Source organism: Apaloderma vittatum, unplaced genomic scaffold (genome assembly GCF_000703405.1).
Source record: "Apaloderma vittatum isolate BGI_N311 unplaced genomic scaffold, ASM70340v1 scaffold7865, whole genome shotgun sequence".
In the NCBI taxonomy this organism is placed as follows: domain Eukaryota; kingdom Metazoa; phylum Chordata; class Aves; order Trogoniformes; family Trogonidae; genus Apaloderma; species Apaloderma vittatum.
In genome coordinates this window covers 1-25,841 of record NW_009716424.1, presented here as the reverse complement: position 1 = coordinate 25,841, position 25,841 = coordinate 1, and the positions used below count along the sequence as shown (strand labels likewise).

Sequence of the window (25,841 nt, the reverse complement as noted above, 5' to 3'; positions counted from 1 at the left end):
TGTCGGCTACTGATTAACTTGGGCTGTGAAGGAACGCTGCCTCTCCACCTCTCAATCAACACAACTTTGCAAAGGCAGCAACCAAAAGAAGCCTTTTTTTTTGTGGAAAACCCACGTGTGAGCAAACCACACTTACCTGCCTGAACTGATAAGCAACTTCAAATGCAGTGACTCTGGTTACGCTGACTGCAGTCTTTCACCGCTCTTTATTTTCACTGATCATATTTAATAGTCAAGTTGAATATGCTTATCAACATTTCCGCAGCAGCTCTTTGGGATATACAGCTTATTGTTCTGACGATGTTTAACTGTTCAAACCAAACCCAGAGTACTTATTTCCTTACCTGCTCAAAGAGTTGGTGGCAGGTAAGTCTATCCAGGTCTGAAAAGCTTAAAATTTGCTTCTTTTCTCCACCTAGTATTTCTGGGTCACACACACTGAGCTCTCAGTGATTTTTTTTTTAATGAGGAGTTTCATTCAGTAACAACAAAAAAGCTACAGCATTTCAAAATGTTTTGAGAGTGAAGTAGAAGCTCTAGCTAATTTTCTATTGAAATCAACACTCCTAGCACAAGAGCAGGAGGAGAGGCAAAGCTGGTCATGAGGCAGCACAAGCTCCAACAGGCTGCCTTGTGAGATGGAAGCTGGCCTTCGCTGGACATCAGCTTGCAATCATGAACCACTGAAACGTGCCATGTAAGAGAAGAGGTGAATCTCTTGTGTTATCAAAGGAATAAGCAAAAGGGAGGAAAAAGTGGCCATGCAAAAATAACTTCGTTTTGATCCCACTGATTCAACTTACTAAGCAACTGATGCTCATACACATTTCCTGATTAGGGTAAATTATATAGGACAGTTTCTGAGCAGCACATGCATAATTTATCTGATACTTCTGAGGACGTGACTACATTAATAGTTCATAGGAAACTGTACTCTCATGTCTGTAAGGATTTCTGTTTGAAAATGCATTTACAATAAAAATCTAAAAGGCACTATTAGCCAAGTCCTCCATCTTATTATGAATAGTTTGTAATATCTTTGCTGCCCGCTCAAACATTTCAGTTTAAATACATTTTACTTGTCTAGCAAAAAGCAGATGAACTGGAAGTCTCAGTATTCCCAGGCAATTCAGAGCTCTGCATAGTAAAAACATCAGTGACTGCAGACGGTACAACAGGACCTGCACGTAACACTTTGGACAAGGGATGGTTGCAATACGCTAGCACAGTCTCCATATGGTGTTTCAGGACACTTTGACTCGCCTCTCAATTCCAGCAGTTCAACCCACTGTGGCCTTCCTGATGAAAAAAAAAAAATCCACAAAAAACCACCCACCCACAAAACAGTTCATATTCTCGATACTGGTAGAACTGCATTAATAAACACTTTAGCAGTTTTGTTAGGGATTTGGTGTATCCACTTACACTAACAGATAAGCAAGCCACAGACATCAAATACCAAGTGCTGGTCAACAAGCTGCATTCCACAGAAAAACACCAGCTACACTGGCTGCAGAGTTAATAAATATTATCCAGCTAAAGACACTGCCATTTTGTTTAGGCAATAGTCCACCACTACACCTAGAAAACACCCAAAAACTTTTTCATATTAATTAACAAATTGAGTGATGAGAATAGTCAGATAAAAATGGTTTCTTTTTCTGCAACAAAGCTTCAAGAGCTTTAGTGTCTTGATCGTATGCTGCTACTTCAGTGCATTTGTATCCCCTACAGAGAACAGCAGAAGTGGCTAATGACTGACTTCTGCTACTAATAAAACACACTTTTCTTTTCAGCTTCATTAACAGATAGCTAAACAAGTAATTTTGCCCTGGGGTTTTTTTTTTTTTAAATCAAGTGAAGAACCTTGCCACAATCACCACAGAAGCTCTCTCACATTAGTTCAAAACATGCATCTGAATCTCATCAGTCAGTGCAGCAAAACCAAAATGTTTGAAAGGTGATTAAAAAAAGGCTCAGGAGAACTACAGGGCAGACTCAATAACGCACTTCTGCATCTGTTCAATGCATCTTTGATATTATGCAGAGATATTTGTATCAATTTTACAGAGTACTTCAAAATATTACAACCTTTAAATCCTTTAGATAAAAAAATGCGACAGAACATTTACATATTTAGAATTTTTGCTTATCAAACACTTAAAACAATAAAATTTAAAAATAGTCCTGATAATGCTTAGAAAACCAGCAAACAAGTTAAAAGACAGAGGCCTGAAATCACTGTAAAAATGTTTTTATTCCTTATCTGTGGAGACCGCATATGAAAAGAGGATCTACTGTGAGCGTTTCAACAAAAAAACCCCAGCAACCCTCCTTAAGTAGCAGAGACATAAGGGTATCCTATTCCAGAGCAGAAGACAGCAATCAAATCCTTCTCCTTGCCCTCATGCAATACAAGGAATTTACAGTTTTCAGCAAGAGGCTAAAGATATTATGTCAGGAAATGCTACTCTGAAGCCACTGTCTGAGGGCCAGTGTTCCCCCTTGCTCCTCATCAGTCTTCACCCTCATCTTTCATCTTCTTCTTTTTCTTCTTCTTTTTCTCTGTATTCTGCAAACAAACAAACGTTGCTATGAACAAAGCCTAACAGAGCAGCAAACCAACACGTGTAGCTAGGCAACAGAGCTCCCGCTCAAAGCATCACCGCAGCTGCCATACTTGGCGACGCACACCCCAGGAGATGTCCCCTTCCTCTACCGCTCAACGTGCTCGATGCCGACGGCACAGGGGGTCAGCGGGCAAGGCAGGCACACTGGCTGCCACACTGCCGGGCAGCCCAGCACTGCAGTTGCGCTAAAGGAAGGGGAAGAAATTAAACCCCACATTAAGGACAGGACTTCAAAACTGAGCAACTGGTTTGGTCCTATCCATTCTACTGTTGTTAGAAGACATCAAACAAAGCTTCACTGGAGCAGAAGGTACAGTCTCTGCTCCCTTCAAGTCCTAAATACTAGACACATGCCTGTGGATGGGCACCAAGGGACACCCTTCCCACTAGAAAAGATGCAGAAAGAGAGAAGACTAAAGCTGGGAGTGGGCAGCGGAAAGGAGGGGAAACACTCTGGGTACATGGAAGCATTCCAGTCACGAATTTCCTGGCCTTTATTTGTAATGCAAATCTCTGTGAAATTATGTTACTAGAGTAGAATTGTCCTTGCATACCACAGGTTATATAGATAGTATTATTTCCCTCCTTGCTCCATATATTTTGGAGAGAATCCATTCCCATAAAGAATCAGGTAGGTGTACAACTCTGCCTCACCTCTACTGTGGGGCTGGTGGGGGGTTCCTCACTCAATACCTCCTCTTCTTCAGCCTGCTTTTCCTTATTCTTTTTCTTTTTCTTCTTTTTGACAGGTCCATCATCTTCTACAGTTGTCTCTTCTGTACCACAGAAAGAAAAAGAAGGCAGGTTTTCAGTTATTAAGAGCATGAAAGGCCAAAGTAAAAGCTTTCTATGAGATTTGAGAGGATGCAATGATGACAGTAAGAACGCAAAATACTGAATACCTCACTGCCCCTTCTTTTTGTGTCTTTTCATCTGCTTTCACTTCATTTTGCCCTTACCTGCATGACTACTCCCTGGCATAATGAAAACAAAGAACTACCCAAGACACAAGTGACAATGTTCTGCACTATTCACATCTCCTGGTAAAAACACCACTCATATGCTGCTCCCAAAGTTTAAAACAAGCTTGCATGTTTTCATTTGTCTGCAACATGACCAAGTAGTCTTTCTGAAAACAGGCTGTCTGCAGTTCAGCAAATATTTTCACCAGCATCACAAGAGCAATGGAAAGATTCTAAAACCCACATTAGAAACGTGTTCAGCCAGCAGTAGCTTGTTTGCAACCGATTTCCTTATTCTGAAGTTGGAAATTTGCTAAGCGCAGACCAGTTTTCTTTCTATTTAGACTAGCAAGCACAAAGATCTCTTAATGCTGAGCTAACGTAAAGCAATGCAAAAGCAAAAACTGCTGTCCTGGAAGACAGGAACTGAACTACTTATATAAGCTGAGAGGAATGCTAGCCCAAGGAAAGATTGACTAATGCCCTCTTCTATTTAGTTTTCAGAACAGCTAGCCTCTCTAATCACAGAGGTAAGGGCACCATGATTTACCACTAATTTTCTAGAATACATGCCACAGTCTTAGGAATGTCTAGGCAAAGAAGCCAAACAGAAATCATTACCCAGCTGATAGCCTGTGCCAGGCTGTTACTGAAGCATACCCAAGTTAAATTTATTCACAAAGCTGGTCAGTGCTAGATACCGACTTTCTCAGTTGGTATCTTTCACAGCACTCATGAGTAAGTTCATGATGTAGCAACCGCTGTACTTCAGCAGGTACAAAAATGAGATGCTGAAACCGGTGGTGTTTGTAGGGTGTACAGTTGCTACTGGAGGTGTGACTCAAGCAGTCAGTTCCTCACTATGTTCTCTCAAAAAAACCCAACAAACCAAAACAACAACAACCCCCCAAATCAATTTTGAAGCACACTCGCCACTGACAAAAAGTAAAAACAAAACACTGCAATTACAAAAAACCCATACAGCCTCCTAACATCTTTTTTGTCACAAGTATATTTCCTCAAGGCAGCAGGAGGATTATACAAGTCACAAATACTCTTCAATCGTTGCCTCTAACATATGCTTCAGACAAAAAAAATTGGCTTCAGGGTAAAAAATTTCTAGACATGTCTACAGAAAAATACAGGCAGCTAACACATGCAGTTTCCTGACATTAAAAAAAATGCCAGAAGCAAAACAGCAAAGGATTCCAGATAAAGGAACTGGTAAATATAATTGTAAGTGGATTCTGCCATACACATAATTCACAGTGAACAATGTGTGCAAGCATAAGGTACCCAAAACATGTGTGAAAATAAGTATCCTCACCTCCCTATGTATGACAGAGAGAAATAAAATCAGCTGAAAAATAAGTACAAACTACATTAAAGCCATACAGTACAAAAGAGGCATACGCATCTTATTTTGCAATGCGACACATTTTCACTCAGCTGGCAAACTATGTATTTTCAGGCAAAATGTTGGGAGGTAACCTTCAAAATAAGTCCTTGTCATTATCCTACATGTCATCAAGTCTGACACACCAGGCAGCAGAACCTGTCACAATTTACAGCCACAGATGATGCACTGTGCTCTCACAGGCACTTCTCACAGTTAACAGCAGATGTCTTCTCGAAGATTTCACTTACTGCTTTCTAGCAAAGCTCATCACAAGACTTCACGTATTTGTACCTAGGCAGAATGAGGATAAAGGCTCCAGGGGTGCTGGTCTTTCCCCTCTGGGTGCATCACTTCTAAGTCACTCAAGCCCAGCAGGGTTTCTTTGTGACACACAGCAGCTGACAAGGAAGCCAGCAGCTCTCACCATCAGGCACAGGAAGCAGCACCCTGAAAAGCAGTTTGACTGACGGCCCCATGTAGTGCTGGAGATCACCAGCAGTACTCTCTGTCTTGCACTAGTTTTCTCTAAGCTCCTACACATGAGCCTAATGCATCCTCCCTCCTCTGCATGCACAGAATCAAGTCACATGCCCCATTAATAAAGAAGCCACATCATGATGTTACTGTCATCTAAGGCTTTGCATCTTGCAGGGTCCACTCCATTACGATGATAACTTCTCTTTTCAAGAGAGACCTTTCCAAGTGACTTCCTGCTACTACATCCTGATGCTCAAATGCATGCTGAGTGCTTCACTGGAGCACTGGCTAGCCCTGTTGGTGCTATGAGTTGTTCAGCAACATTCAAAATACTGTAGTCACAAAAATACCTATTTCCCTTCCCTCACCACTAAAACAAGTTTTAACAGACAATTCCTGAAGTGGATTATCACTTGTTTCAGGCACTATCCTTCTGTTTGGTTTCTTTTTAGGGGTAAAAGGTGAAAGGGGTTTGAAGTCATGCCTCACCCCCCACCCCCTTCTGCCACTTCCTAAACAAAGCACTGCCATACACGCACCTCAGAGAGAGAGAGAGACAGAGAGAGACCACCACACATCTCATCTTGCAGTAACACTTACATTTCAGGCTATCACAATTCCAGATATCGTCTCCTCTTCACAACAAATATTAAAGCAATAGTTTGACAAATTACTTTTCAGCAGCACCTTCCCACCTTACTCCTGTACCTCACCTTCCTCTTGTAATACAAACTGGATCAAAATTGATCCAGCTGAAAAATTCCTTTTTTTTTTTTTTCTGGACTGCTTTTCCATCACTCCCCACTCACCATGCAGCTGCACAAACAGCATGAGGAAGGACAGGGCACAGACTTCTTTCACAACTGTATGTCTGGATGTGTAATCTCTGACTAGGGAAAAGCTTAATAAAGCACAGCATCAAAACAAGTAGAGCCACAAACAGCAGAAATTAAAGGCTCATGCATATTCAAGCAAACATGCAACACAATTCTTAGTGCCAGGATCTCTTCTGCACTCTTCTGTGTATTATGGAACTACTCAAAAATTCTTGGTCCACCACAGCACCCCTCTAGCACATTTTGCAGTCATACCATCTACAATGGAGAAGAGCGAGGTCACAGTCTGTCCAGCCTCTCAGGGAAATCCCTGCACTTTGCTGGGTAGTCAAACACAAGAATTTGCAAATATAGGGGCAGTGCTATCTTAAAGGGTTCAGGAGGGCAGGCTGGAGGGCTTAGTTCTGCACAAAGGTGATACAAGCTAAATAAGATCTCTGAAAACACTTCTTCCATAGTCTGAGGCAACTGGCACAGTTAGTTCTAAGTATTCGAATAAAATGACTGGGTTGATTTCAAGAACTGGGAAAAAGCAAGAGCTCTGAACCACGTATCCAAAGGACACCGTCTTTTCAGAAGAAAAGCAATGCACCTGAATCCTGTACTTCAGGTTTAGGGAAGTTTTAAAAAAAACCCAACAAACAAACAACAAGCAAACATCGCAGATTTCAGTAATACACAAGTATTCTTAACACCATCTACTGCTAAAATTATTCTTGGTATCTGAAGGATACCTGCTAAGCTCCATCCAGCCTCTAAACAGTGAGGTATCAATGCCCAACAAAGCAAATGAAGCAAACACAAGCAGGTTTGCGTATAAAAGCACACACTATTGAATAACATCATCTATTAACAGAAATATTCTCCTCATACTGTAAGAGAGCAGGCTGGAAATGAATGTAATATTTTACCTGTGAGGACCTTATGCCTGTGGGATGTCAACACTTGCTTTGATAATGCAAGAGAAGCCCAAGGGAACAATTCTGAGACTATAGTAAGGGAAGTTAGTTCAAAAGATTATCAAAAGCAGTCACTGTGAGAACACCCACATTCTCCAAAAAGCAAATGGGCAAAGTTCAAGCTGCCTAAGTACTCATGTGTCCTTGTCTCATTGCGGTAAGTACACAAGAACAAGCTGGGGCACAGATCTCAGCTTTATAGCACAAAGGATTCTCTCTCCAGTGAAGCTTCAATTCTCAGCTAAGTTTAGGTTCCTACAAGTTGCTCCGTCCCTGTACACAGACAATACAAAGTAATCGGCATCAGCTGAGCACAAAGAGGTACAGAATCAGCATAACTACACTCCTATCCTCTAGAACACAGCAGCACAGAGAAGGGCAGAAGGGGAAGGCTCTGACAGCCATCCCCTGCTACAGGCACACAGAGTTGACAAAACTTGGGAGTAGCTCACACCCAGCTCTGGCTTCGGGTCTCACAGAAACGACATGAAGTCATCTTCCTTTTCCTTTATCACAGCAAGTATTGGGCCAGCCATCTGGAGGTGCTGAAGTGCCCACTGGAGAAAGAGACTGTTTCTCAAATGAATCACAGTATCAAACCAGATTATTTTGAAGTTGCAGTCCAAAATCTTTCTTCACACGGTTAACTTATCAGAGAAGGAAAGAACAACTGTGGCCATAGTTCAGTTTTAGCTCTCCAGAGAATAACAACTGTTCATGCATTATATAAATTCAGACTGAAATTTCCAAGTGTCATTTCACCTCAAATTCTAACATTCAATGTTTATATGCTGAAACCTGCACAAAAACATTTCTATACAGAATAAAGTAGTATTCTTTAAAGAAAATTGGGCAAGTTGTGGTTTTACAGAGAAGAGGTATTTTGTCTTCAAGATACTGAAGCCCACTAAATACTAACTTGCTAAATAAGAAATTCCACAAGAACATGAGTAGAGGTCTGGTTTCAAATGCTCTTCTACGCTTACAGCTGTTTAAAAGCAGGTATTTAAACTAAATTGATTGCAGTCTGGTGGCAGTCCATAAAGCATTACTACTTTTTTTTAAAATACACTGTCACACCCAAGGAGAGTTGGGTGTAAACGTTAAGCCTCACTGCACGATACACACAGCAACATAAAAACAGCACAGATGCAGCAACTAACCTTTCATCTCTGCTTTGAACTTCTTTGCTTTCACAGCAACCTCTGTCTCTTGTTCTTCCACCTCTTGAATTTTGCGTTTCTTTGAAACGGCAGGAAGTGTAGAGTCACCAGATGGGTCAAATATTTTTACTTCGCTGTAATGAAGAAAATGAGTCAGTGTAAGGAAGAACAAGAAGAGGTAGCCCCCAGGTAAGATCCAGCAGATGAACATAAACTTTCCAACATAACCTCCCAAGAATATTTACAAATCAATCTTGCTCAGCTAACAAAGCATCCACAGGTAGTGAGGCCCTTTTTCCAATATATGAATGGTTTGTCAGTAATCATGACTACAGGAGACACTTCATGAAGTACAACTGTCTGATCTCAACAGAAGATACCAGTTAAGCAAGAGTTTGGTTCTGCTTTGTATCTGTTCAAGAATGCTTAAATTACCCATTTGATTAATCTTTCTGCTGCTGAAAACCTTCACAGCATAGCTGCATGGCCACGAGCACATAGCTCCCCGTAATTTGGCAAATCTGTAAGCGTACCCAAAGAGTTACATACACAGAGGATGAGAAAAAGCTTTATTTTTGCTTTTTCTGCACTGCCTCTCCACCACTGTGCAGGTTACAAAAGCAACTGAGACTAGTGACTAGACTGGGAAGCCAGTGGTAATAAAGCTAGCAGACAGCACCATCAATTCACCCTCTAAGCATCCGAAATTAAGGGTATTAGCATAGTGCTCTACAGAAACTGACTACACCATCTTTTGCAAACAGTGGACTCTGCTTCAGGTAAACCCAGACAAGAACTCACTGGTTTTCCTGTCACTGCCAAAATAAATAAATATGCCAAAGATAGGTAATGCATTCTCTCACATCTTTTTTGGAAAGCATACTGAAATGCTTCACTTGAATCTCATCTCTAAAAGCTACCTTGCAGCTAACTTCCGAAATATGACTTTGATAGAGCTAATTCATACAGGATCCACAGTTCCATACAAGACCAAGAAATTCCTGCCAATTTTCTTAAAACACTGGTTTAGCCCAAACAACCTTCACAGAGCAGCAATACTGCAACTTTTATACTTAAGGGCAATTTGATATAGTTAGTTTCCCTTGTAGGCAGCCAGACTAAGCCAAACAGCCAGAACTATCTTGAGTCTCTTCCCCCAAGACCAGACACGTTTGCAAAGAATGTCTAACAGTAGAAACATGTCCTGGCAGGAATTCATGACTCCTCATTTCAAGAGGTCAAAAATCAACACGTACTTTGTCTCCTCAACACCCTCATCCCTAAGCTACTGCCTCCTTACACACCTCAACGCTCCATTTACTGACACTATCTTTTCAAAATCTGCTCCAGAAATCACAGCCATTGCTATGCCTTGAAAAGCCCAGCATATGGAAACAAAAGATAGAGCTAGGCTTGAGGAAGATGTTTGCAGACTGCAGATGGGTGCAACCATGCTATTTTTCCCCACAGAAGTAGCACCCAGCCCTGGTTTTGCTAAGCACTTACCCTCTCTGTGCCGAAGGTTCAGCAAAATAAGCAGGCCAAGCTAAGCAAGAAGCCTGCAACCAAATTAAGCAAAAAACCCCAAATGTCACAGCTCAGACTAATAATAACCTGTTCAAATCCTTAGATGTTCAGCTGTCCCAGTTGCAGTTTACAGTGTCACTCTGGGCACCAGAAACCAATCTAATGGTGTCCAGATCACAGAGCCTATCTACTCCTTAAGATACATACTACTTGGAACACACAAGACCTAAACAAGAACATGAAACTTTGCTCAAAACACGTGTGGGGTTTTTTTCCTTTTCTAAGACGACTATGTAGGTGTCTGGGACAGCTTCCATGTCAAAGAAATTAATTAAAACTCTAATTTTCTCAATTTAATTTATTCAGATTTGCATAAATAAAGTTGCTACATATAAACTTCCTAAATTACTCAGCTTTTTGGGCTGATGCTGACACTACTGGAACATACGTGTTATCTGATGATGTCAGTAATGTACTATTAGAAAATCAGCACTGTTTCTCCAGTTCACTGGCTTTACCACAACTATAAAAAGTGGGCAAATGGAAATTCCCATTAGCAATGGGACTTGTCATCAGTGTTCAAGAGCACTGAAAACATTTTCCGGATCTTAAGTCCACTCAACCCACAATGAAAAAGTTTCTCAGAAATAAAACTATGAAGAGTTACTTATATTCAGCCAAGCTGAAAGGAAAAACTACTCACCTCTTGTTTTGATACTTGTCTGTCCTGGCCAAGGCTTTTCCAGTGCCACTTATTCTTCTTATCTAAAGAAAAATTAGACGTAAATAATAAATTACTCATAATTAAAACAATTCATAAGACAAGTTCTACAACTCTTGAAAGGAATTAAAAATGGACCATCAGACTTATGTAAGTGGTCAGGCTCTTGTGTATCCACAAGTCTTACACCTGAGAGTAGAACAGTGACTGGGGTGAGAAAAGCATTCGTCTTTATAATACTGCTCTTCAAGAGCTCAATTCAATTAAAGGATATCTAGTACTGGATCAAAACCACCACAGCCACATGACATACAACATTCCACCTCTAAATTCCCAAGGCTAGCTCAAATTTGTGCATGCTCTATTTTTTTGAGAGGATAACTACATGTCAGGGCAGGTATCGCCCTATGTCTGGCCTAAAGCCAACCTTAAAACCACAATACAGGCCCCAAACCAAGTTTGAATTAAATTTGTATGTGTCAGGTGATCAGTTTCTGTTTTGGTATTAACATATCTCCTTGTCTTTGTTTCTATAGGAAGCATTATCACCCATTAAATGTTCAAGGAGGAGCAGGCAGGTTTTTCTAGATTTTTTCATTTTTGTTCTAGTGATGCCAGTATTACAGCATTAATACCAGATCTTCTAGCCTGCAACACTGAACCAATTCACCCTTTATAAGCTCACACACAAGCAGGCACGACACCTAAAGAGGAAAGTGAACCCTCTGCTCTCCCAGCACGTCACGCCAATGGCAACTGATGGCACAGCAGGTACAGAGAAGTGGGATATGCATCACGTGACGGGAGGGCAATGCAGCAATTTGCAGAATAAGATCTTGCTTTAGCTATAGAGAAAGTTCTTTAAGACTAAGCATCACCAGTGTTCAGATTTTGGGGAACCATGGTAGAAAATGTGAGTGGGGGAAAAACCCAAATGCACCTTTTTCTAAGGTGAAGAGAAAGGAGCTATGAAGTAATAACCATATCTTTGCAATTAATAGAGATATGTAGTAGAACATAAAGATAAGATCTTATTTTGTTCAGAATTAAGATTTTTCAGTACCATTTACATCAAGACAGGCATGTAAACAAGAAAAAACTGACATACAAACAAATAGATGTAGCCAGCTTATAAACCCTTCCAGCCTAGGTCAGAAGAAATGACAGAGTTAAGAGTGACACCAGATGACACAACTGAGTGAAGGGAAAGACTCAGAAAGCAGCACATCGGACAATCGTACCATAAACCTTCATGCAGCCCTCTGCTAGACTTACCCCTCTCTCTTCCAAAAGCCTCAGTCTTGTCTCTACTTTTAGCCTGTTCTCAGCTCCCATTTCGGCACTGGTATCCTCTCCAAGTGCATCATAGCGAATAGTCAAGGCAGTCTTAGCTGCCAGCATTCGAGAAATCTGGAAAAGCCAAAAAATAAATTAAATGCTTAGACTTAACATAAGGCAATGATTCACTCTGATCTGGAAACCATACCTACAAAAGAACAAAGTAACCATTTACTAGCCATATTTAGTCCAAAAAAACCAATTAGAACTTCATTCCTTCAACACTGAAATATGAATGTTAACGCTAAACACCTTACTTTCTTGATAAATAGAGGGAAGCATCTGAGACAGCAAGTTAGTTAGCTGCATCATAACTCACCAGGAATCCACATTATTACTTAGATATGTCGAACAGACAAACCCATTAACTTTTCTGAACAGGAATGAATGACCTTCAAATATTTGTGGGACAGCAGCATGTTCCACATAACCACGAAGCAAGTGAACCAAGCCATGAAAAGAGCCTCACTGGGAAGCTCAAGCCATCTCATCAACACATATTCATGTGTTACCCAAGCTGGTAAACAATTCTGCAACTCACCTTTCCTTTGTTTTTAGTATTGGTCTGTCCGACTAGGGAAGCATGATAGATAAGGCCAAATTTAGGTGTGTCCCGTTTAGTCTTCAGTGCTCTGAAGAGTGCCTTCTCAGCACCCAGTAACTGAACTGTGGAAGCTGGATGTTTTGCCAGATTCAAGAGAGAACCTAGAAGTACATGACACAGCAACAGTAATTTGTCAGAAGAGCAGCTACAGAAGTAAGAAGCTAGATTCCTACACTGTTCAAAAGTAGGAAGCTCAGAGCCATCTATTTCTATGAAAGCTGCCTCACGCTCCTCTCCTGAACGTAAAAGCTAAGTCATTTTAGTCTTTCATGCTTCAACTAACTGTCTCAACTGGATTTCAGCAACAGGAAAAAAGACTGACTCAAAATGTATTCCACTGGAGTTATGTGTACTCCTGACAATGTCTGGCAGCAAGAGTATCACCACAGAACTGCAGCACAGGTAACTGACATAAGGCTGCTACCTTGAACCAGTCAGACTATAAAAGCCAAATGCCAGTTTGACAACATTTTACTTTAGAAGTGACTGGACTATCAGCAGGAGGCTCAGCGTCTCAGAAGAGGTAGTGACTTAAGTTGCCCTCATATTCCAGAAGGAATTCAGGCCAACTGAGAACTCTCTCATCACAGACCACTACCAAGCTCATGCTGGTATTCTCAGGTTCCTCAAGAGCCACCTTCCCTCCCTTCACCACAAGATGTTATTCAGAGTTTTGCATAATGGTTTTAGCTGACCAGCTCCTCAGAGAAAGGCTCTGAGGAGGTCACGTAAGCTTCATTTACACTGACCAGTGTAACCCACCTGCGTGAGCAATGAGCCTTGCTCCAACCAGTTCGCCCACCATGACAGTGAGATTAGGAGCAATGGCCATCATTCTGTTCTTCAGGTAATCATACAGCTGTGTCCGATACTCAGAGATTTCAATCACCTGGTACAGACAGAGTTTGATTACAGGAATCAGTATTAGCTGACCAACAATTATTAAGAGCTAAATATATTAAAATGAGGAAGTGCTAAGTATTCCAAGGAAGGAGACTAACAAAATGCAGACAGCCAAGAGCCAGAGTTACAGAAAGCTTTATACAGGGCACATTCCAAGAGCAGAGCCCCATCCACAAAGTATATTGGATCTGTATTGCTTACTCCCTTATGCAACTTTTCTCAGCAAAGCTCCTGCTAAAGGAGCTGACAACATGCCAAAGACAGCAAAGCAGAACAAAAATACTTAGTAAGGACATTTTCTTTAGGACAAAACCCTGAAACATTCAGTTTTCACATAAATCTTTGCTGTCATTCTCTTGAAATGTGATAAATGCTCTTTACTTTTTCCATTCAAATCCACACAATTAGAATGCACATAAAAAAAGCAATCTGGTCTAGAGCAAGAACAGGAACTCCTAACTCTGCCACTCCCTGGTAAAGTCACAAAGGGATCCAACTGACACCACTAAAGTCAAAGGCAGTTCCCACACAAACCAGATGAAAGTAGGATTAGAGCTGCTAATTCTTTTGGGGCCTCAGTGCTCCACTTTTAACTTCGGGTTTATCACCTAGCTTTGAAAGTGACAGGTTAAAAAGAGGCTATACAGTACCATTATCTCAAAGCACATTGATGCTAAAATCCTCCCCCTCCCCCCCCAAATAAAACTACCACTTTTGGAAGACTTTGTGCAGACATCTGGAGTCTGAGATGGCTCAGATGAGGTAGTGACTGTGCACCCTCATGTCTGTACATCAGGAAAGCAACAACACAGGAATCATCACTGCCACCACAAGTGTGTTAGCCCTGGGAAAATCTTGGTAGAAGAGGTTCTGATATGGCTAAAGTGGAACTTCTACTGCTATTCATCCACATGTACATACCTGATCACAGAGATGGATTATGTTGTTTATATCTTCTTCTGATACTTCTGTTCCCATGGAAATTTCAGCAGCAGCCTTCACATCCTCTTCAATCTCCTCTGGTAGGATGTCAGAAACATCAGAGGAAGCAAAATTGCTTCTGTCTCCTGTAGGGGACAGATGAAAGCATGTTTGCGCTGGGGGCGAGATGAACTAGTAAATGAAAAACACAGAAACAGATGAAGATAAAAGGCCAAAATAACAACAGTGAGTCAAGTCTGCTATCATTCTATTTCAAACTCACAAAACATATATCAATGTTCTTTATGTTTATGCTAGCTGACAATTGTTGGAAATACCAATTTTGACACCAGGAAAACGCGCCCTTATTCTGTAACACTGCATACTTCATCTTTTCAGCAGCTGCCTGCTGCAAAATTTTCAGTCACAATATTACAAGGAAAAATTCCATCACATGATCAGTCATCTACCACTAAGCAAACCTACGTAATTCTTCCTACAAGTGGGGAAAAAGCTCCCTTAAAAACCCAAGTCTCCTTCTGTACTGCAAACTTCATTCTTTAAAAAAAAAAAAAAGAAAAAAAGAAAAAAAATCACCACCTGTACAAAGCACATGCCTAAGAGGTGAGGCAAGCATCCAAAATATTATAGCGGTCACTCTTTCTGTTCTTATGAATAATTGTAGCAGTTGTCTCCAAGAACATCCACCAACAGGCAGCAATTCTCTTTACATAAGTTTTTGGCAGCTAAATTCCAAACCGGTTTGCTGACTAATAGCAGTTTTCAGAAGATATGCTGGTGGTCCATGGAAAAACTGACTGGTGTTATGGTATTAGTCTTCTCTTAAGCTTCGAAAATGGTTAGTTTTATCAACACACAGATGCAGGCATACACTACTTTTCCACTGGCCCTGTTTACACGGCTGCCGAAGGCAGGATTGTACCCGGGGTGGATGACTGAATCGCTGCTCTACAAATCAATGCCATCAACGCATCGCACGCTAACATGCAACATTCTCCAGGCTCATGCCTCCTCATTACTTACCAACTTTCCGCACACATTTACAATACATTAGGTTATCTGTGATGATTTTGCCCAGTTCAGGGAAGTGCCAACCATACCATTCCCTACAGCGCATGATGTAGTTATTCAGTTCTTTGTCCAAGTCATCAAGAAGTGCTAAGAGAAAGAATGCACTTTTTTTCTAAAAAGGTAATCTAAAGATGGAAAAGTCACAAATCAACAAATTTAAAGCATAACAGAAATATTTTATCCCATAAAGACTGGAATGAAGTATAAACTGCAATACATTAGAGGTGTTGGCTTTTCAGAGACCTACATACTCCTAGGCACAATGTTATAGAAATATTAGAATTCCCATGAGTGTGGCCTGAAAGTTTCATCACTGGGACGGTCTTGGACAGACTCCTTTAAGAGCTAGAAAGCACATTCACTGGAATGGGAGCACGAGACAGTTATTCCTCCTCTCAAAGCACTACACACAAGACTGATTTAAAACTTAGCTATCTAACATACTTTAAGGAAAAATGCTTTAATGGTGAGAAACTGATCTTATATTCAATTACTTGATTTAAAAGATTGTATTAAGCCCTTCAGTTGCCTTTATATCATAAATATACCCAATACAAATGCAACAGGCTCACCATTTACCAGATACAACCAATAATCAGATTTACGACATAAGAATATAACATACACAGCACGTATTATTGCAGAGCCCTGAGGCTAACATATTTCCCACTAATGCAATACCAACATTCTCATCTGTTGTCTCAGTGGTAGTGACGAAGGAAGTGAATTAAATCATTAATTTCAGCTTAACTACGTTACATCATTGACAACAGGCTTTGAATTAATATCCGAAAAAGGTTTCCTCACCACTGCTTCACAGCAAGCATGCCCATCATGATGTGGATGTCTTCAAGGAAACATGAAGAACAGGCTTTCCTAACAGCATTTACATTTCAGTCTGTTTTGTGTTAAGAAAGCACGGAGATGGAATGCAGCATTACACACTGCAGTGGGTTTCAGATGCCTAATGTAAGAGTCTATTTCTACATTGTCCTCTGTGCAAGATACTGTCAAAAAAACAAAGGGTCAGAAAATCCTGTCCTGTGGCATCTGTTCTCCCAGTGCTACTCAAAAGGGCAGTATGTTGGAAAGTGAAGCCCTCAGAGGACTGAACTAACACCGCTTGTATTTCAGTTGATCTCTGTGCTAAGAAAAGCGGATGCCAGTTTATTGCATCATCCTTAAAAATGCTCCTGCTTGTGGAAAACTCTATGAAGAACACACCCCTTATGCCTAGCTGAACATCAATGCTCAATTTCCTGAAATATGCCAGGAGGAAATTGACAAAAATACTTTTCCATAACGGATGTAAAGAAGTCAGCTACCCTAAGCCAAACCCATTAATAATTGAAGCTCTAAGTATACTTACAAATTGCCTGGATAATCATGGTATCTACTTTGTCTGGGCTGAATTTCAACTTGTATCGGGAAAGGCTGAGAAGACAGAAATATAGTTTCATCAGCACCCTGACATCCTGCTGCAGAATGTGCCCCTCCGTTCCCATTTTACATGGTTACAGCTGTCCAATACCATCGGCCCAGTTTTGTGCCACTGACTGCTCTCGGCTGTGGCCAGAAGCCACACTGACACAGGTGAATGGGCACACGCTGTGTGACCAGGGTGAAAGGGAAAGCTAAGGCAGGCTGTGCCAGGTGCAGCAAACTGAACACGACTGCTGTGGCAGGAAACTGGCTGCAGGCTTCTTTCTGCACAGTTCCCCACGAAAAGTATTGGTCAACAGCACTTCCAGTTCTGCAACAGCTGGAGGCAATCCACAAACCCCTACCTAGCCAGCAGCAAATACCAGCAAAAGTAACATGAAGCAACCAAAGAAATTTTCTGGCACAGATTCTCACCATTGCAGAAAGCCCATTACCATCCAGCTTTAATGTATGTTTAAAATTTCTCAATATGCTATAGCAAAAGAATCATAGAACAGTTTCAGCTGGAAGAGACCTTGAAGATCATCGAGTCCAGCCTTTGTCCCAGCCCTATCAACCTACTAACCTATGTCCCCCAACGTAACACCCACCCGTCTCTTCAACACCTCCAGGGACAGTGACTCAACCACATCCCTGGGCAGCCAACAACCCTTTCAGGGCTGACAACCCTTTCAGTAAAGAAATTCTTCCTAATATCTAACCTGAACCTCCCCTGGGACAATTTAAATCCATTTCCCCTTGTCCTATCACTCTCCACGAGGGAGCACAGACCAGCCCTCGTCTCTCTACAACTTCCCTTCAGGTAGTTGTAGAGAGCGATGAGGTCTCCTCTCAATCTCCTCTAGGCTAAACAGCCCCAGATCCCTCAGCTTTTCCTCATACGACTTGTGTTCTAAGCCCTTTACCAGCTTGGTAGCCGCCTCTGTACCCTCTCCAGCACTTGATATCAATGAGGACTTGCATCTTGAAAGTCCTTTCTCAATATTAACGCCCATTTTCTAAGCAAACACATCTATTCTTAAGGAATCAGCTACAGCAAAGCAGTTCTCTAACTTACCAGTGGCTCAGGGACAGGACAAGCTCATGTCAGAACATGGATTACAAATTACTCATGAATGAATTATTGACCCCAAGCAGATCCAACAACTTTGTATTCAACTGGCGGTCTTCACATTGTCTCTCGGTGGCAACAAAGTTTTAAATGACCCGTTGACAGCTACAGAGATGTTTCAAACCAAATCCTGAAGCACGTACCAAGCAAAAGAAAACTATCAACTTCGAGTGAATCCTTTCCCCAAAGGATGGGTGCAAACTGGAAAGCTTTTCCTTTACAAAATAAGATTTCAGATACAAATGTGCCTTGACTCGTTGAGTATGGGACCACATCCCATACTCTGAGGCACTTCAAGCAACACAGCACAGTCAACGACACAGTAGTGGGGCAGACATGGGATGCCACAGAGCTGTTCTAGGAACTCACCTGTGTGCCAGACCCAGACACATAGCTGCCATCTCTCGAGAAGGGAGGCCTGTAATAAGCCCTTCAATCTGTGAACGAATTCCTCTCATCAGCTCTATAACCATTGGGCTGTGTATACAACTCAAATTCAGCTTGTCCTGCAGGATGGAAACCAATTGTCCAAAGTCAAGCATGGCAAGGACATTCCTCTAAAGCCCTTCTTCCAGTAACCTTATCTTTTCACACCTGGTTTTCCCACAGCAATCCTGGGATCACACAAGAGTTTCAGGCATCTCTGATGCTCACGGTAGCAACACCCTCAGTTCCCCACACAGCAACAATTCCAGTTTGAAGAGGAGATTTGAAATTCATGCTCCATCTGCTACATAAACACTGGAACTGAAGATTAAAGTTTTCTCACTTTACTAGAAACAGTTTGGCCACCGAGAGAAAATTCAGAGCTAGAGGGCTGGAGGCTTTGTGTGTTTTTCAGAGAACAAAACTAAATAACCAGAGTCCTTGGTATTATTCACTAACATTAAATCCTTGTAAAATTTTGCAGCCTACACCAGTCTCCTAAGACAGCATGAGGAGGAGATCAGAATAAAAATCACTGCAGCAGGGAGCAATCAGACACAACATGGAAACCTGGTATTTGACACCTGGGAGACACTGCAGAAAGCAGTCCACCTCTACTGCTTCTTCCCTCCTCCAATAGGCAAGGATGGAAGGGGGTGTACAACTGCCTGCAGACTGAGGAAAGCAGAACAACGCTTAAACCAAACAACACATCCCAATATTGCTGCATCGCTTAGTGAGGAATAATGTCTGCCAGGCTGTTTTTTCGTTTGGCTCCCCCAACCTCCTTTTTCTGGAAAGGATCATTAAGGAAATTAATTTTTTGATCTGTTGGGTTTCTAACCAATATTTAAGAGAAAAAGCAAGCAAACTTCAATACTTCACCTCTGTACTTTTACCGTACCATTTACTTGCCTACTCAAGACAGCATCTTCCCAGTATACATGCCATGCTTATTTGATCATAAAATCCAGGTATTTTCCCACCACAAACACAGCATTGGCTGTATAATGCATTGTTAGTAATTGCAAAGTCTCTGAAACCTGACTGCAAGATTTCAGTAACATGAGACAAAAGAAGGAATGGCAAAATCAGTTATCACCTTTATGACACCTCCAAGTTTGGCATCTGCTACAGCCAACTGTTCATGAGCATCTTTTGCCACTATCTTCTTGAGAATTTTCTTCAAGTTCTTGCTGAGCTTGCCTTCTACAAGAGCTGTGGATGCTGTATAAAACAAAAAGATAAAAGATGCAGTTCCTTTCTCCTCCTCTTAAAACAGTACTCCTAACTTGGTTATTTTTAACTGCCCACAGCAGCTCCAGCCTGAGCTCTAATACTGCTTTGCTAGGCAGTGGCTAAAATCAAAACAGAAGAAAATTATACACTTGCTCCTTTAGAGGCCTAAATTGAAAACCTTTCTCCCAGCTGCTTCTCCTTTCTCCACATGGTTTCAATTCTATTTCTGCCAACAGTATATGCCATATGCTGCAGATATATGTTTAACACTTCCAAAGGCGAGGTTAGATGGGAACATTTTGTGTAATTAACCAACCATTTTCCAGGCCCCTTCGTCAGTGACCATGATATCCTAAACTGAGTAATGGCTTATTTGCATCCTCTGATGACGATAAAGTACTATCTAAAGCCCAACAATGAATGGTGCCAAACACACTGACTGGGCAGTCAGACACAGACCCTTTGAATATAGCACACAGACTAAAGAATTTTCAAAGGACGTTCTTCATTCTCAGGTATTAACAAATCGGTAAAAGCTTTACAATCCCCCACAAAATATCTTAACCAGGCACTTAGACAACTCTCTTTGCAGGTCAGCTCCGTGCTCCACTGAACTTCTGTGACTGATGCAGCACCTTCATCACAGTACTGACTGTGGCAGAAGGCAGTGATTTTTGACTTCCAGAATCTTAATGAAATGTAAGGGCAAAAATCTAAGTGCCATGCTGAGTTTCTTCTCAGCCTTTCTACAATGGAGATAACCTTCCATGTTTCAAGCTGGCCAACAGCTCCTAATCCACTTAAAATAGCTACATACATAGTCTTCCCTTTAGAATAAATGTGACATGGGTAGTCTGAATAATCTCTCCCATTTCACAGAGAAGTAAACCTGAAGCAAAGTAGTGGAAGCTTTTGGGGAGTTTGTTGTTGTTGCTTTATTCTGTGAGGTTTTTCTGTTTTGTTTTTCCTCTAGGTGGAATACTGGCACTTTTTTCAGGATGAAAAAACCCAAGCGTAATATGCATTCATCAAACAAGGACAGTTGTGATCATACGTGTTATCTGATCTCTGTTGTCTCAGTGGTAGTGACGAAATGTTGACTCAACTCAGTTATATTCAGCTTCAACAACAATCCATCATTGACAACAGGCTACATATATCAGTTAACACCTTCTACATGTGGTCTGCTTGGGAAATAAGCGTTGTGGGAAAAAAACCAGAGTTCCTTAAATCTCTACTGCACTATAGACTGGATGACCTCGTAAAACAAGAGAAGTTTACTTTGAAAAATGTGTAATTTAAAAACTAAGCAAAGAAACAGAATAGGGACACAGGGATTGGTTTGGGTTTTTTTTTTCGTAAGAATGGTGTTAACTCACCAGCAAGTGCTTCTGTTGTGTCTTGAAATTTTTCAAAGTGTTTCAGCTTTACACTACAGAACAAAAATAAAAGTGTGTAAATGAATGTACACAAATCAGATGCCAGAATCATTTTACTTTTTTTCTGCCTCTGTTGTTACAGTTCTTCTCAAGACTGCAAGAGAGCAGAGACCAATATTCAGATAATCAAAAAGAAAGATCACTAAACCTGCTGATTAAATGGAGCCTGATGTGACTTTTCAGCCAGGTCCCATAAACTTTATTTTTTTTAAAAAAGTAATTTTGATTTAGTATTTCTAGGTCAAACATAGTTAGAAACCCTAGAGCCTCCTTTTCGTTTTGTAGTTCTTATTTGCAGACAGACATCATCTATTTAAATGTCAATACTGCACCCTGATTAACAAGGTGTCACTTCTGATGGACTGATAACATCTTCCCACTCATCCTCAACAGGCAATCTTTGGCCTCTGTAGAATGTATAGCCTGTACAGCTCAATTTAACATGCTTTCCAACGAAATGCATCTTCAAAGACTTTAAATCTGAACTAATTCATTGTCTATGAATCCTCAAGTCCTCCCCTGTAATTAGATGTTAGAATACAAGTTCTGAGAAGAACTAAAACAGAAAATCCTTCCATGCCCTAACTGCTGACCAGAGCCAAAAATTATACAGACAGTGTTCAATCACACTGTGTCAGATCCTTAGGCCCATCTTCCCTCTCCCCCTCACATGGTCTGTGGTGTTGATATCTAGAGTTACAGATAAGAAGCTATCTCAGTTCAGTAAATTCCTTGTCAGGGACAGGCATTTGACTAATCCAGTTCTGATTAAACACTGCTCTTTGTGAGTAAAGTATCTGCAAAGGAAGCAAGGTCACAGATAAAGCTGAATGCTTGAGTTAAGTATTCACAGAGCCCAACAGAAGCTCCCGGCTTACACTGATGCTTTTTCAGAAAGGCAAAAGCGATAGGAATTACTTTGATCAGAGTAGAGATGCATTAAGAGCCACATCCTGTCTCACAGGTGGCCAAGATGATGTTTCCAAGTCAAGATTAACAACACTATAAAACAGGCAGATGTGGGATATTCCCGCCTCTCCCATAAATACCATTACAGAGCTAGATAAATACAAATCACAAGCATAGCTCGCTCAGAGGTATCAGTTATAACCAAAGCTTGTTAGAAATCTTCCAACAAAAACACCCTAAACAGACTTGGAAGGAATCCACTGTTGCGGCCAGCTTGAAGGCAATTTGCTAGAAAGGCCAGTTTGGTCAGTGCAGCCCTGTGCAGTTCACTGATGGTACCGGCAACACTATTAACTCTCACTTCACAGCCATGCAAATACTATTAGTTTCATCTGAATTAAACGATTTTTAATTTTTTTTTAAAAAAATTTCCCATGAGCACAAAATCCTGTCATTTCAGCCAGTTCCAGCATTACAGGTTCGGATGTTCTTGTCAAAACATTCAGATCTCCTTAAAACATTGTTCAGTTTTTTTGCTTTGGCAACACAGGGTAATGACTTCTGCAGCTTAATTAAACTGCAAGGAAAAAAAACTAAGTTCTTTCTGCGTATTTAACTTTACATTATCACTGTTCACCGCTTTTAAGTTTTACAATACAGAAAAATAAAATCAGTACTTCTTGAATCTCAAATGTGCTAAACTACAGGTATTCATGTCCTTTCAAAAGCCAGGCTGCAATCACTACATAAAGCTGCTTACATTTTGTTTGCTTTTTCAGGAGTTTCAAATTCTTTCCATAAACTGTCAACTTCTTGAAGTTTTTTCTCATTCAGAACCTGCAGAAATAAAAAAAAAAAGACAACCCACAACATTAAAGAAAACCCATGTAACTACATTTAAAGCACTTTGGAATAACCTTCAATCCCGCATTCAGCAGAGAAGACCTGAAGTAGATTTACAGCAGGTCCAGCCACTGGAATTTAATACCAGTCAAGTAAATTTTGGTGATCTCTAGTTTCATCATTGTCTCTCAGCAGCTTTATGCTACTACTATACACACAATATTACAGAGGTTTTACTTTCAGTTGAATTACAGAAGTTGCTCAACAGTAGCTAGGTCCTTCTGAACCTGCACATTAAAGCAAAATTCTCTCCTGTTTATCAAAACTGGGCTTGTTCCACTACTGCAAGACTCATTCACAACCCCAGTGACTCACAACCAAACCTGCCACTACTTCGGGAAAATACAAACATGTCTGGGACATCTAACAGGAAGGAGCGATCCCACAAGATATTTTCATTAATCTGAGCTTGCCCAAGGATGAAAGAGAACATCTCTATAAAGCAAACTTTTCACCACAACTTGGTAATCGACTGAGCCAAGAATTACCTAAGAGGCAGCAATGGCTTACTCCCATCTCTGTACGAAGGGGATCCCACTAAGTTTCTTAAACAGCACAATATTAACAATTACACCACTGGAGACTACATATATTTCACAAAATGCAGAGCATACTGTAAATTCCTAGAAAAGCACTCGGGGAACAGTACAGTCAAGATCTTTACAACATTATATTCACTCAAAAATCTTGTGGTTTTCTCCTCGCAACGCAAATACAAAACGCAACTGCAATTTGACTTGGTGTGGCACCGAAATCATTCTTGGGATTATGAGATTTCACCCCCTTGCAGATTTTTAAACCCTGCTCAAAGGAGGCTGACCTTTTTTAAACTCAATTAGTAGCTGAGCAAATAAACATGGTAATTCATTTCCCACAGGACTCTTGAGGCACAGAAAAACCTTGGGGCAGCTCTTCCTTTCCTCAGCCTGCTGATCCTTTCCTCCAATTCATCTTTCCAAGTCCAAAGCTTACAGAGTTTTCAGCCTCTATAGACAGACAGGGGTGCATACAGGAAAAAATACCCCAACCAACAAAACATACAAGCTACCAAACCAAAGTTGTTCGTATTTAGAAATTACATGCCTATGGATATTTTGTGCCCTGCAAGGTAGTAAGACTCTTTGCAAAAATAAAAATCTTCCCAGATCTAGAACAAAACTATGTCCCATTTGCCCTTACTAGTTAGACTGTTTGCTCCTCTGATGGGAGCAATACTTACAAGGGACTACCTGAGAGCTACATAGCTTGCAGAAGACAACAGTTCTTGACCACCAAGGCATAAAGGCAGAGCACAGTTATCCTGCAATAAGCATCTGTGGGCATGGCTGAAAAGGCAAGTGGGTGACCATGACTGTCTCTCAAAAGTCAGAAATACAAATTCTGTCCAACCTCCAAGTATCTAAAAGAACCCACCCCCAAAAGAGCCCAAACAACCAACCCCATCCTCCCCCCAAAAAACCAGCAGTGACAATCTTTAGAAACTGCTTTAAAAAAGCTACAGAGAATATTTTGATACAGAAAGAACATACCAGTGGAACAACAATTGCAAAAAACTAAAGCTTATATCAAAATGTACTATAATAAAAAGCTACTTCTGCTCAGTTCTAGCAAACAGCTTTCTCCTCTCTCCCAATTCAGTCCAGATACCATTTGTAGTCAGCCGTCTTTCCCTCGAGTAGATGTTCAGCGGCCTGACTTTGAACACTGCTCCTTGCTGCCTGGTGCCCTCTAGCCGCTTTGCACAGGCACCACAGCCGAACCCTACGCCCCAGCTGTGAGACCTGCAGCAGAGTGCTCGCTGTAGCACTACTGCAAAGACACTTCATTTCTCCTTATGCTCCTCCCTTTGCTTTATGCCTGCTCTGTTTTCGGAAATTAAAATGGGTTATTTTCAGTCCCCTCTGGCTCCTATGAAAGGTTAAAAGTCCGGGTCTCACTGCACAAGAGGTTTGATCCTACTCAAGAGATAACTTTTCTCTTTTCCCTCATAACTTGGAAAACGCAGGATACCAGCCAGAGTGAATATCCTGTGAGCAAAACCTTCAGGGGGACTGCTGGACGTGTTACTTCCCCAGATATAAGTGTTGAGGTGGGAGGGCACAGAACTGAAGCTATATGCTTTTAGAAATATTTCTGTCTTCTCCCTGAAGCTTACACCTTGATATCTTCCCTGCCCGACTTGCACAGCTGCTCCCCAGGGAGAAGGAAAGGTTTCAGGGCAGATGAAATAAGCGCAGTAATCTATAGAGCACCAACTGTGTACTTCCGCAGCAGGCTAGGGCAAAAGAAACCAGCATCTTGTCTCTTTGCACCTGCACTTGTGTTCATACAAACTAAACTCAGAAAAAAAATACTAAGCTGGGGGAAAAAATAATACAAGTGTTATGATCAAACTCTATGTAGAAGCATCAACACTCAAGCAAGAGAATAGGCCAAAGGAGAGGTACGGCACCACAGCAGCTCTAGTTTGGACTTACTCAAACCCCAGGAAACCGTAGCCTTTGAGACACCTCAGTAGGAGGCTGGCAGAGTCCTGCGAAGCTGTCTGTTCCTCTCAGCCCACGTTCTCAGCCGGGCGAGGGAAGTCAGCGCACACCACGCTCTGTACCTGCGGGCACACTCGCTCTGGCCCTGAGCTCAGCCATAGGACGAGCCCACTCCTGGGAACGCGCTCGGGCCAAGGCGCCCCGTACCCCCCCAGGCTGCCCGCCTCTCACGCACCCCGTCCCGCAGCCACAGGGTCTTGCTGGAACGTCGGCCCCGAAGGCACAGTCAGGAAAAGAAAGCGGTCAACACGCCCAAACCCGGGGACTCCGGCCCTGGGCGAGCGTCCTCCTAC

The 25,841-nt window shown here is 41.4% G+C and overlaps 1 protein-coding gene across 1 annotated transcript; it reads right to left on the bottom strand.

Annotated features, from left to right (window-relative positions):
• Positions 1 to 2,238: 2,238 nt before the first annotated feature.
• Positions 2,239 to 22,936, bottom strand: NOP58 (NOP58 ribonucleoprotein; the record flags this gene model as incomplete). Its single annotated transcript, XM_009869521.1, has 14 exons — positions 2,239 to 2,572; positions 3,285 to 3,406; positions 8,427 to 8,560; positions 10,657 to 10,718; positions 11,950 to 12,084; positions 12,554 to 12,717; positions 13,379 to 13,505; positions 14,441 to 14,586; positions 15,485 to 15,619; positions 16,902 to 16,966; positions 18,456 to 18,592; positions 19,615 to 19,739; positions 21,131 to 21,183; positions 22,860 to 22,936. Coding segments are annotated over 14 exons (1,539 nt in total), but the record flags the coding sequence as incomplete, so codon positions are not given.
• Between the last annotated feature and the right edge of the window lie 2,905 nt (positions 22,937 to 25,841).